The sequence below is a fragment of the Aptenodytes forsteri genome, unplaced genomic scaffold (genome assembly GCF_000699145.1).
Source record: "Aptenodytes forsteri isolate BGI_AS27 unplaced genomic scaffold, ASM69914v1 Scaffold15, whole genome shotgun sequence".
NCBI lineage: Eukaryota > Metazoa > Chordata > Aves > Sphenisciformes > Spheniscidae > Aptenodytes > Aptenodytes forsteri.
In genome coordinates this window covers 10866144-10879732 of record NW_008795129.1, presented here as the reverse complement: position 1 = coordinate 10879732, position 13589 = coordinate 10866144, and the positions used below count along the sequence as shown (strand labels likewise).

At 56.1% G+C, this 13589-nt stretch overlaps 1 protein-coding gene across 1 annotated transcript in view; it reads right to left on the bottom strand.

Moving 5' to 3' along the window:
- The window catches only part of HPSE2 (heparanase 2 (inactive)), a 116139-nt gene that overhangs the window by 13311 nt on the left and 89239 nt on the right, over nt 1-13589 (bottom strand). The window contains exons 6-8 of the mRNA XM_009278038.1: nt 5486-5579; nt 2661-2767; nt 1402-1516 (exon numbers count right to left, since the gene is read on the bottom strand). Of these exons, the coding sequence (XP_009276313.1) occupies nt 1402-1516; nt 2661-2767; nt 5486-5579 (316 nt within the window). The remainder of the gene's footprint in view (nt 1-1401; nt 1517-2660; nt 2768-5485; nt 5580-13589) is intronic.

Genomic DNA, 13589 nt, shown 5'->3' with positions numbered 1-13589 from the left:
AACAGCCATGAGGGGGGTGCCATCTAACTTATTTGGAGAGTTATCTTTAAAACAACAGCAAAATCCATTTTAAAGACCTCCATTGTGTTTAACAGCCCGGGGTTTATTCCTCAAACTTCTTCCCTGGCTTTAATCCTGCTCCTAATTGCACGCCTGCTCCAGCCGCTGAAGCCGCTGTCCCCGCTGTGCCAGGAGAGCTGGCCGTGGGCCACCCTCTGTCCCTGCTGCGCCGGAAGAGCTGGCCTGCATCCTAGTGCCCCCCCTCCCCCAGCCGCTGAAGCCGCTGTCCCCGCTGTGCCAGGAGAGCTGGCCGTGGGCCACCCTCTGTCCCTGCTGCGCCGGAAGAGCTGGCCTGCACCCGTCCAGCCAGGAGCAACCCGGTGGGGGGGCCGAGGCCCTGGGGAGGGGGGGGATGTGGCTTGGCCAGGGGAATTGGCTCTTCAGAAGAAATCCATCAAGCGCTTGCCCCAGGCTCGGATTCATCTCAAACAAAGTTCAAAGCCCCCTAGGCTCCCCCCAGCCCAGGGCCCCAGAGCTGGCAGGTATGCTTGCCAGAGGGGTGTGTAGGAGCAGCCCAGGGCGCTCCAGGAGATACCCAGAGCAGCACAGAGAGGGGACTGTGCTCTCCTGCTCACTAGTTTGAGAGCACCGGAGCCACCCACCAGGCCATGCTGGGGGGCTTAGCACAGACCTCGTGTTGCAGACACCTCCCGCATCCTCCCCTGACCCTTGGGGATGCTGTTTTCACCTGCTGAGTAGGTAAAGCCGACCAAGATGCAGCTCCCTCAGCCTCTGCCTCCCTGCAGCCGCCCCCCGAGATCCCAGCGCAGCATCAAAGGCAGGTTTGCAGCGGCAGGGTTGTGCACCACTCCAAAGCGGATCCCCGGCCCGCTAGCAGTGTCTGCTGGGTCATGGACCCATAAATCCCTTCCAGGGGAGATGCAGAGCACCCAGCCACTCTGCATGGCTCTCCACTTACAAGGCAGGGTAAACCTCAATTTCTAGAGATCTGAAGTCGGGTGCTGAGGCTCCAGCCTGGCTTCCCCTGGGACAGCTCACCACTACCGATCCGGCTGCCTGCCCTGTACCATGCGTGGTCCTACCCCATACCTCCCTCTCTCTAACTCCACAGTCCGTGCTGGCACCCCTTGGTGGCATCAGCCTCCCTCCCGCGCTCGTGACCCTGGGTACTAGATGAAGCTTCAGCTACAGAGGTAATGCTTTCCCATCTGCCTCCAACATGTTGAGTTTGACATGAACTAACACCTATTAATACTGCGAGAAACAGATCCGGAAAAATTCATTTTCAAGCAGAGTTCGGACAGGCCACAAGGAGAGAAACCTCTCCTCAAATGAGCGGGGAGAAGCCAGCACCAGCGCGATGCCCCCGGGCAGACCTACCGGCAAGGGGTTGAAGTTCTGGTCCACCAGGTGGTTGTGGCCATGGTCAAGGAAGGAGTGCCGCACCACCACATCGATGCCCTGGCTGGCCAGCAAACCCAGTGTGTTCAGCCACCTGGGGATGGAGGGAGCAGAGTCAGGCTGTCGCAGGGGGACCCCGGCCCCGGCAGCACAGCTGCACTCTGGCGTATGGCATCGCTCTCGTGCACCCAACCTCGTGCCTGGTCCCTGTACCTGAGCCAAAGCCTTCAGATGGTTTTGCGAGCTGGGTATTAACCAGCTCCCACCATCCCCGCCCCGGCAAGCCTGCATGCCTCTTCCCCCGCCACAGCCACCTCTGCCCCAGCTGTGCTTGGCTTGCATGTCCCGACACCACGCCTGAGCCCCTGCATGCACCCCAGCATTGCAGCCCTGTGCCCAAAGCCTGGGGTGCCCCCCCAGCCTGCCAGCACCCTGCACCCACCGTCTCAGCAGGGGGGACCAGACCATTGCACCAGCCTGTCTCCTCACACCCCCTGGGCAAAGTCTTAAACCCTTGCAGCCTGCCACAGCCCCAATCCCCTGGGCACATCCCTGCGCCTCCCCCTAGAACCCAGATAATCTTCCTCCATCTTTCGTGATCACGGCCAGCTCTGAAGATCTGAACTGGGGCTTTGCAGCAGGATGCCCGTGCCACAGGGCTGTGCCAGTAGACAAGCCCCAGGAGCCAGGAATGGTTGTGGCTTCGAAGAAGGAGAGAAAATGGTTTCCAGAGCAGAGTCCTGCTGAGCGCTTCCCTGGGCAGGTGCCCCGGGAGTGAATGCATGCAAGGACACATGGCTGCAGCCTGAACCAAAAACGCAGAGCAGGAGGAGGCCCAGGCGATCCCGAGCTGCTGAGCGAGGCAAGCCTGTCAGGGTGCCAGCCCTGGGTCCTGGAGCTGGCATGCCCGGATCTCACCTCCCCTTCCACACCCATGCCCCACGGGCACACTGTGGGTACCTGTGTGGGATCCCGAGCAGTCCCCTCCTTACTCTGCTTCTCTGGGTATGCCAGAGGCTGGGTGACCTACAGGAAAGCAGAGCTGAGGAGGGGTAATAGGGATGCTATGGAGAAAATAATGGTGCCCAGGCTGCTGGGGGAGTACCAAGGGGGAGTACACGTGGGGTCTCTGGGCACAGAGCTAGCCCTCTCCCAGCTGCAGCGGCTTTGCAGCACCTGAGCCCGCAGAGCCCATGGGGGTGGCAGTGCCCTGGCGCTGGCGAGCCGGCGTAACTCACAGGAACCCGGCCGCATAGGAATCGGAGAGGTTGTTCATGCCTCCGGCCGAGGTCGCGCCAACACCTTCCAGCCAGATCTTCTTCCCTGGCGTGTATGTGTTCACTACCTGTGTGGGACACAAAAGCAACCAAAGTGACTCCCATGAACTTGTGATTTAAACAAGGCAGACATCTCCTGTGCTACACTCCAGGAAGTCTTACTGAGACCTTCAGTAACGCCGCTGCTGAGCAGTCAGTGGGTGCCTGTCCGGCCCTGGCACGGTCACTAGGTGTCTTCACCATGTCTGCGTGGTGGGAAACTGGTCCTCATTCTCTCCTGCTGCTGCCACATGTCCACTACGCATCTTCTGGAGCCGCTCCTAACACGTCCTCCCAAACGTGCTCTCATGCTCCCAAACCCAGACCCTGCTCTTTCCCCATGGTCTCCCCACACACTTCGTCCCGCAGGCTGCCCTGCCACTTCACCTCAGCTTTCCATGTCCCCACGCAAGGTGGCCGCCAGCCACAGGGAGCACCTGAGCCCCGATGGCTCTGCAGCGTGGGAGCACTGGGGCACATACTGGAGCCACTTGGAGGAATGGTGGGCACCCAAGAAAAAAGCAGTGGATGTCCCTGGCCACAGGCAGAGTCAGCCCCACGGCTGAGCAGGGTCTGCTTCGATGTCCAAGGGGTCCCTGGCACAGGTGACGCATACAGGTCTGAGCATGCTGGCCCATCCCTAAAGCTCCAGCCAGCAGTGCAGACGCCTGTGAGATGCCAGGTGGGATGGGAGGGCTTGGATGGCCGGAGCTGCCCTCTCCCAGCGCGAGCAACCTCTGGCACTGAGCAACACCCGTCCTCTCTCCTGCAATCCCACTTCTCCAGGCCGGGTGACGAGCTCCCGTGACCAGATGTCTGCAAACCCGGCAGCCCGAGGACCGCTCCACGCAGCCTGATGGATCCTGCTCCATTAGTGTGGAACGCTGGAATGTGCTGGATGGACTGGGATCCCTCAAAGATGTTAAATACGCCAGCTCTGGGCTGCCTCCCACTCACAGCCTGTGAGAGTCGACATCCCTGACTGAAGCCCCAGAGGTGTTGGCATCCTGCCTGTAATTATCTAAGCCCGCCACCTTCCCCCTTCGGAGAGGAAGCAATAAAACAGGGAAGTGGACAAGCCCAGCTGCTCTAATCAGCCCCGGCAGGATGCACGGACTCAAAGCCAAGCTGGAGGCTATTAGCACCCAGCGCTGTGCTTTTGCTCAGCCACACTGGCATTCCCAGGAGAGTCCTTCCCCGGCCCTGCCCCACGCAGACCAAATCCTGCCCCGTGGGTGCGAGGATTCCCCCAACCTACACTGAGGGCAGCTCCTTGCTGCCTCTGGTCTAGGGATGGACGGGGTCCAGGGAGCCCCTAGGGTTTGTGTCCTGTCCTGCCGGGCTGTCACCACCCAGCTACCCACAGCTGGGATGGTGAACACTGTCCCTGGCCATCCTGTCACTGGTGCCCCACTCACCAGAGCCCTCCACCCAGCCCACCCTGGGGGCTCCTGCTCCCTTCCCAGAAGGTTCCCAACCCACAGCAGAGGTGGGACACATGCCACCACTTTTGGTGGGGTTGTGTCCCCCCAGCGGACACAGGGCCGGCCGGTGCCTCTCGCTTGCCCCCACGCTGATCCCACCGGTCGCCCCGCCATGCCTCCCTGCTGCGGGAGGATCATCCACATGAGTGGATGATTCCCAGCTTGCGCCAGAGGACTCGGCAAGTGGCTCCTCTCCTCCAGTTTTGCTGTGCTGATCCTTGCATCCCCTTTCCCGGGGCCTCTTTGAGTTGTTTACTCATCCTACGGTTTCTCCCTCCAGGAATTACAACAGTAAGACATTGTGGTGACTGGTATGGTATGAAAACCTAGACAAGACAGATGGGTGGACATCTTCTCTAGTCCCTAAAGCCTTCCCTGCTTACTAGGTGTTCCTTATTTGTTGTCGGACTGACAGCTAGGTGGGCTCCTCACAGCCCTGACCCCCGTATCAGCCAAAGCCAGGGGACCTGCGAAGCCCCCATCCCCTACCCAGTCACTAGAGACGCGAGCCCGATCCTCCCGACCAGTGCGGAGAGGAGAGCTGGCTGCAGGCTGCGCTAGTCAGGCAGAGCCATGGGCTCTGACACAGCACGCCAGCAACAGCTGGGTTTTATAACACAGTCAAAACATGATCATCAGGGGAAAAAAAACAGTTCATAACGATCATGATTCTCCACTAGTGAAAATCACCCTGGAAATGCAACTGTCACAACTTTGCAAGCAACATTTTTAGGCACTGTGAGTGAGTGGGGCAAGATATTGCAGCAGGAGCCCCCTCCTGAGCAGACACGACACCGGCTGTGCTCAGGACGGTTTGGTACTGCCTGGTTGCTCCCTCCTTTCCTCGTCCTTGGGAGCAGGTTTGAGGAATGGATGGATGGGAGACTGGAGAGAGTCAGCTGCTTTAGAAAGGCTTTGCACGGCAGCGTCTGCCCCTGTCCCGTGCATCCAGCCCGCGTCCCGGCACACCTGCACAGCCCACGCCACACTGCAGCCTGCAGCTGCTTCCCTCCCAGCCCGCCGCACATCCCACCCCGGGGCCAGGCGCCATGCTGCCCAGACTTTCCTCCCATCCCCTGGGTGAGGGCTGGCCACGTTTGGGCTGGGAGCACAGCCTCCCCCAGCAGCCGCCCTCCATCGCTGCCCCACGCCAGCTCCCCTGGGAGCGTGTCGGTGCTGAGGCCAGAGCCCCGGCCACGAGCTGTGCCAAGGCCAGGCACCGCGGGCACGGTGCCCCCTCGCAGACCCTTTGCACTCACGCACTTTCTGGATTTTCCTGATCTGGTCAGAGAGCGTGTCTAACAGGCGCGTTTTCAGGAAGTCCGTCACTTTGGCCACTCGGCCATCAATGTAGTAACTGGAATGAAAATAAGAAGACAAGGATCAGGCAGCTGGGAGTAGCTCTGCCCCGAACCACGTCCTCCCATCCTGCTGCCCCACACCAAGAAAACTCCTCTGCTCTGGGGAAGTCCCTGCTTGCACTCTGCCCTGCCCTGGTCCTTCGGCCGTGCCTGTGTCTGGCAGATGCTTTCAGTCTCCAAACAGCGCGTGAGGTAGATGCACCCTGAACGCTGAGAAACCTGCACTGCAGAAACCACAGGAAGTTTTGCACTATTGCTGGTGAAACGCTGGGAGCAGAACGGAAAATGCTGGGAGCAAAACGCCACCTGCAAAGGCTTTGCAGCACCCTCTGCACTGATCTCGCGGAGACACCACGGAAAGAGACCCTCCAACACGATGCCTGTGATAGCAGCGCCTGGGCTCCACCACCAGGGAGATCTTGGGAGATCTTCTCACCCGGCTCATCCCGTCTGTACACATCCCCTGTCTTAGGGACACCCTGTTTCCAAAAGGCAGATAAGCCAGTCAGCCCTGGGCCCAGTATCATTGCTACTGGAAAGACTGCTCTTACGGGATGGCAAAATGGAAGATGCACATCTAATGGCTGAAACAAAGGGCCCCTTAGCCTCAGGAAGACACTACGCAGACACCAGGGAGGAGAAGGGTCCCAAGCAGGAAACACCCTCTAAGCCACACTAGAAATTGCTGCAGTAAACACCCAGGAGGGGACAGGGGAGGCTGCCTGTGCTCCCAGCCGTGGGAATAACTGCATCACTCTGCCTGGGTTGTGGGACACTCTCCATTCAATGGCTGGTCTGCAGGGAAGACTGTATAAAGCCTCTTCTAGTCTGAGAACCAGAATTGCTCCTGGACATCCTGCTGCCATAACAACCCTCCAGGCTAGGCCCCGATGGTGTTTCTGAGCAAGGATTAGTGACCGTGGGGTGCACGGGCGGAGGAGCTATGGCACCAGTGTGAGCCCTGCTCCCAGCACCCCTGCACCACCTGCACCTTCCTTGCTCGCTCTCCCAGCAAAGTCCACAGCCAAATCCCCCGCTCGAGAAACGCCATGTCTGTTACCTGCAGGGGAAGTCCTGCTCTCACAGAAATCCCTTCTGCCCTGGGAATGCCAGGGAATGTTTCCTGTACAGAGGGCTGATTCCTGCTCTCCACGTGCTTGCTTATATAAAACACAGCTATAGTGCTGCCAATCATGATGTGAATCATCCGTCTCTAAGTGTGGGAGGACGGTTCTGAAATGCCTCAATACTGTCTCCTGGCTCCAGGACATAAGGTGAAGCAGTCTGTCCTGGAGTGCAAATACCCTGGGGCTGGAGGTAATCCCAGCTGGCTCCTCCTGAGGAAGTATCTGGGACTGGCACCTCTGCCCCCACGCAAGGAGCAGTGGCAGCCCTTGCACATCTCCCAGAGACTCCTCCCAGCCATGCAGGGACACCAGGATGTCTGCTGCAGCATGCACTGGCATACCCTTGGGATGGCTGTTTGGCTGAAAAATAGGTTTTGGAAGAGAAACTTTCTGAATCTTCTCCTCCCAAATCTGCAGCGTGCATCAGCCGCTCGACAGAGTGAGCCCCGGGGCATGTCGGAGCTGTGCTGGGGTGATGGAGGTGCATGGAAATTACAGCAGCTCTGGCTGGGGCTGACAGGGCCCTGCCGCTGCCTCCCATCCCTTGCTGGAGCCACATCCACCAGAGTTGCACAGACCCTTCTCCCTCTCCACAGACTTCAGTGCAGCCATGGGTGCTGGGATGCATAATGGGCTGAAGAGCTGGGGTCTGAAGAACGGTGGATTCAGGTTTCCAGGGCTGATTCCTCCATAACATGCATCTCATCCACACCAGCGTGCAGCTGTAGTGGCCATAGTGGCTGCTTCACTTGGGTGCTGGAATGCAGGAGCATCCCCAAAGGATGCTGCCGGCTAACTCAGCCTCAGCCAGAGCACACATGCAACATGCACGAGGGCTCAGACAGGATTTTTGCATCTCACTGCTCCAAGTCACTACCCAGGTAACAGGGTAAATGCACTTGGAGCTGTGCAGGGCTGCGGTGAAAGGGGAGCAACACCAGTACTAACTGGCCCAGAACAGAAATGCATTAAATGAGAAGTCTCTTCTGCCAATCCTCCCCCAGACGCATAGTCCTGGCTGTGTCCCCAGAGAAGCAAGGGATCATGCCCAGTTTCACTCCAACGTTGTGTAACCCAGGGAAGGAGGAAAGAGGCATTTCTGTATGTCTGTGTCGACTGGAAGGTGCTAAGGGCAGAGATTATCTCCAGGGGCGACTTGGGAAGTGTTCGAAATCATTCCAATCACTTATACACTATCGAACCACTGGCTGCCGGGAGGAGAGCAGATCTGTAAGCAGCAGGCAACAGTGGGGTTTACAGAGATTACTTTTTAAGACAAAATTACAAAGCAATGGACTCTGGGGATAGCAGATGTTTGGATTTTAACACAGTACTTAAGAACTGAACAGAAATGATTTTTTCAGACTGCTGTGGACTAAAAACCCCATCACCTGGGCCGAAAACTGGCTGAAAGGCCATAAAAATAAGGTTGTATTAAATGGGAAAAGATGGAGTTAGAGAGACCTCAGTCTGCATATGGCTCCTCCAATGCAGTGAGCTTTCTGCAGGGTTCAGCTTGTCTGTGCAAGCCGATATGGTCCCAAAAAAATCCCTCAGAAAGCAAAGGCAGGGTTGCATCTCCTCATTGCCTCCTCCACGTGCAAGGTGTGCTCTGACTTATAGCTCCGCTGCCAAGGGAGAGGAACATCTCTCCAGGAGCAGCCCCAGAGAAGGCTCTGCCCTCCCAGGGACCGTGCAGAGGCAGCCTGGGAAGGTGCTGCTGTGCTGAGCACAGCCCTGCAGGGAAGAGAAATGCCCCGGGACAGTGCCACGGTCACATTGTTTTGACGCCTTCATTAACAACCCAGAGAAATGGGGACTGGCAGAGGGATGAAAGGCAGAAATAAACCTGCTTCAGTATCAGGAAATCTTGTTGGTAGCATGTCTCCTGGGGGAGCGAGGAGGGGAGCACCTTGGCTTTGGGTATTTAAGCAGAGCACGAAGACAATTACAAGCTTCTGTAAGATGGGCAAGGATCTCTTGCAGATCTGCCTGGGAAGTTCTTGGACACCAACAGGAACTTTCAACCTCCCCAAACTGGGGAAGAGGGAAAATGCCACCAGCTGCACAAGGCTTGCGAGGAAGAGAGAGGCACTGAGGTCTTCACTGCTACCAGGCTACTCGGGAACGGGTGAGCTGTTTCCAGCTGTAAGCTTCGTCGCTGAGATTCGGGCACTTCCTTTAGAGAACTTCAACTGTCAGTAAAGGCAGTATAGAAATCTGCAAAATGCAGACAACTGACAGGCCTTTAAAGCAGGAGAAGGGCTCGTTAGGCGTGGATTATTCCCAGGAGCAAAGGCTGCAGCTTTGCTGATATTTACAATGACTCAGTGCACTTGACTTTAAAAAAAAAACCAAACCCGAACAGTCGCAACTCTCCAACCTCCAAAAAAGCCAGCAGCAGCTGCAGGGAGCTCCAGAGCTGACAAGTACCTCCCCAGGCAGCAGCGCGGTGCACAGGCAGCCGGGCCGAGCCAGTCCCGGGGGCTGCGGCATCCACATCCTCCTCTCCCCATGCCAGTGAGGTCTGAGTGCCAAAGGAGACGAATGGACAGACCCTCCCCAGCGCGGGCAGGGGTCTCTGGCAGCCACGGCTCTGCAGAGACAGAGGACACGTAGCTCATGGACAAGCTATTCAGCTCCAACACAGTCTGGCAGATCTTCCAGTGGGCTCTGAGTATGATGCAGCACCAGAGTTGGCCCTGAAGCCTAGGAGATTTCAGCATGCCCACCATGGGCACAGACCATGCCGTTTCTCCTAATACGAGAGAATAGATACGGGCAATTGCATGCAGAGCTGACTCATCGTGTTCCCCAGTTTGATGCCACTATCTCTGTAGACAGACAATCTGCAGGAACTTGAGAAGAGCCAGCCAAGGAAAAGAGGGATCTAGCAACTAAATCCTAGATGAGACATATGTCTCAGAGGAAAGGCCATGTACAGACACTTTGGGTGCCCTATTATGCTATACAAAGCTGAGGCCAGTTCTCCCCCTTCCGTTTACATTACCCCATTTCTAAAACCTCCATTTGAATATGCCCTAGAAACCCGGGATGGGATCAGTGCACTTTGCAAAGGGAAGTGTGACTGTATCACTCCGGAGGTGGCCAAACCAGAGCACAGCGTGGGGGGGAGGACTCCACCAAGGGCTGGGCAGGGATTTGTGCCAGCGTGAGGAAATGCACCACCCCAATTCCCGGCCCCCATCCCTGGCTGGAACGGCAGCATGAGACTCAAGACACGAAGACAAGAGCTGGGAACAGTACTCCAAAAAAGCTGCTGCCAAAGGGTCTACTGCGGCAGGGCTGAGCACAGCTGCCAGCCAGAAATGCCCTTGTCCTTGGGCAGGCTGCAAGGCCAGGGCGCACACAGCCCTCCCAGAAAGGGGCAGTGCCAGGCACCTGGGCGAACCTGGGGCTACATGTCTCTGTCCTGTCACCTCCGGGACTTGTGCTGCCTTTAAAATGGTTTTCTGGAAAGATCCACAATCTGCTGCGTGGGACCATGAGCATTGTCCCATATTTAATGAAGGCAGTGCACTGGCTCCTGGGCAGCTGGTTTCATTTACCTCCCCTTTCATTTTAAAGAGAAACCTTTGCCCCTATTATCTGACCTCTTCTTCTGTTGCAGTTAATTACATTAAAGCCCACTTCCCAAAGCTCAGGAATTTCCGGATCTACTTTGTTGCCTGCTGCTATGGGGAGTGTCTGCTAGGAATTAGGGCACCCGCCTGCTGGGGACGGCAAGTGGGGCAGATCCCCGCTGTCAGCGTGACACCCTCCTGCCACTGCAGCTGTGAAACTGAGACACCTCTGCCGACAGAGGCAGCCTCCATCCCTGAGCATCTTCCCCAGGAGAGGGCAGAGCCCCGTCTGCAGCACAGGGCACGGGCAGCCCCACTGCTCCCCCTGGAGAGGAGAGGCAGGATGCGACCTGCTCCCCCCAGGTCTCCACCTGCGGGCACAGGGGAGAGGCGCTGCCCACCTTCAGTCAACTAATAAATGCACTGATAAAGAAGAATGACCGGGGGCTGCTCTCTGGCCCTAAAGGCAGAACTCACACCCATGCCTTTCTCCGCCCCCAGATGAGGTGCCTCTGTCCGTGCCACCAGTGGGAGCCATCTCTGGCCCATTCCATCTCCCTGGCCATGCCCTGGCATCGCCTGGGACCATGCTGGTGGCCAGGGCCACGATGCTGCCAGGGACTGCGCCCTCCATCAGACAGTGCAGAGGATGGCAAGCCGGTGGGCAAAGCCGTGTCCTGGCTGGGTTTATTTACAGGTGGAGATGGGCCAGTGATTCCTTCCTGCAACCCCTTCCTCTAAGCACAACCTCAGAAAACACCGCACTCTGAGCACTCACAGCAGGCTCACTCAAGCCCAAATATATTCCCTTGGTATATACATCGGTGTGTGTGTGTGTACACTGGGCAACTCTGCCCCAGCACCTTTGGGAAAGCTGCTCCCTGCAGCTACTGCCTCATGAGCAACTCTGCCTGCACACTCGACATGTCTAAGCCAGAAGAGATGTCACCCAAACCAAGCCCAGCAAAAGCATTTTAAGCAGCATCCCCCACATGCCCGTGTGCCTGGCATCTCTGGTTTGCCACATAGGGCTGGTGACTTTCCATCTTGGAAGATAATGTGGCATTCTCCAAGGAGCCAAAAGGATAGATATCCACTGGCTTTGAAGATGCAAACATTTACTTTCCCTGTAATTAATAGGCATTAGTGTTTCAGAGGCAGCATTGCATAGGGATTTTTGGAGTTTTGCACAACACTTTGGATGGAAAACCAGCCGTACAGACTGAGAGAGCACGCCTGAGGATGGGATTGGGCATGGCTGCAGGTTTAAGCGGGCAATGAATCTTCACCATGTGTGAGGACGCCAGCGCCGAGCAAAGAGATGGCTGTGGGGAGGTTTCCGAGCAGTGGAAACACGCATCCAAAGACCGAGGGGGTCCACAGTAAACCGAGCATTTACTCATAACCAAACATAACAAACAAACTAAATTATCAGGGAAATGTCAAAACTCTCGGAGCCACTGTCAGTCCCACCTGCCACATCCTCCTTTAGTGGAAATTCCCTGAGAGTTTCAAAGCCATTCACACATCCCTCTCCGGCAACACATTACTTCTGAAGAGGGAGGCACACATGCTGAGTTACATATGTAAGTGAAACCATACTCAGAAAGCCTGGCGAGGTTGCTTATTTCCACCCAGTGTCACTTTTCTGTCGGCTGTATTTCAGATATATTCTGTTTTCACACAAAGAATAGGGATCCCTGCAATGTATTCCCTTCTCAATTCCCTTTCTGGATCGAGCACAGCCTTTTCAAAGGGATAACAGATTTGACAAATTTATAACCGATATCCCGGGAGAACGTTAGGGTTTGGAACAGAAATGTTCATACTTGAAGTTAGACAGCAGTTTAGTTTCCTGCTAATAATTTTCTTCTTGGATACAAAGGAACTTGTTTTGTTTTGTTTTGCTGTTTGGAGCAGAGGGATGAGACACTGTTTTGACATTTACTCATAAACAGTACAGAAGCCCAGCTCGGAGCTGTGGCCATTGCCAGTCCTCACAAACGCATACGGGTGCAATCTCCAGAGCTGCAAACCCGGGCTGGGGGAGAAGTGGCTCCTATGCTGCAGTGGAAGTGGGTCAGCAAGCAGAGTCTCAGCTCTGCCAACTCTCGTGGGGAGCTGCACCAGCCCTCCTGCTCGCAAGCTGCTGCTTCAGCACAGCTGCTCAGCACCAAAGCTGCTGAGCACTTTGCACTGATCCTATAAGAAGAGGTTCCAAAGCAGCCATGCGGGCAGATTCCCTGCACACCAGGATGAAACTCCACATCTGAAGCCTGGAAGTTTGTTCCTTCAACTCCTCCAAGGGCTTGGCCCAGTGATCAAGCCCCGTTGCAGAAAGCGAATTCCTGGGCTAAGTAAATGTGATCAGCACATCGTGTAATCATGAAAAGCAAACTCCCAGCTGAGACATAGATCATCATTGCACAGCATGAGCCTGTAAGTAACACAAATCCCACTCCAAATCCTCTGCTACCCCACTGCCCCCATTGCACCAAGCTGCTGCTGCCTGGCAGGGAAGCCCCAGGAGCCAAACACCCAAGCAAGCAACACTGCAGCGCAGTGAGGCAAGCTAAGCTCTCTGAGGAACAGGACTTGCTGGATGTCGGTGCTGTAAACCACTCTGAGATGCCAACAGTTGCTTCTGCAGGAGGCTCCAAGGTTAACACACCAACACAGAGACCCTGGGCACACTTGCAAGAAAAACTCCTGTCTTAAAACCCACCAAGCTCTTTTTAAAAGCAGGTCTCCAGGTGGGTTTTACAAGAGATGGGCTTTACAAACCACACTGCTACACTTCAGCAAAGCAACCTGAGCACCCCACAAAGGGTTGCTGCGGAGGACCAGTTTGGGGAACAAGCCCTGTGGGCAGCACACACAAGCCCACCTTGGACCTGAGACCCTGGCTCTCGTGCTCAAAGGCCAGCGCCCTCCGTGGGAAGTTTAACCCAGCGTCAGAGCAAATCCATTTTTTCTGGGAACAGGGGGGGTCTCACCATGGTTTTTGCTCCAGTGAGTGCCTGTCTCTGAAATGTGTCCTTTCTGTGGCAGGAGAGAGTCTTGCCTGCCCCACAAACCCTTTTTCTATCAATTCTGGCGGTCACTGCTGTGCTTGCACACTGCCTGTCCTGGTTTCAGCTGGGATAGTTAATTTTCTTCCTAGTAGCTGGTACAGTGCTGTGTTTTGGATTTAGGATGAGAATAATGTTGATAACACACCGATGTTTTAGTTGTTGCTGAGCAATGCTTACACTAGTCAAGGACTTTTCAGCTCCCCATGCTCTACCGACTGAGA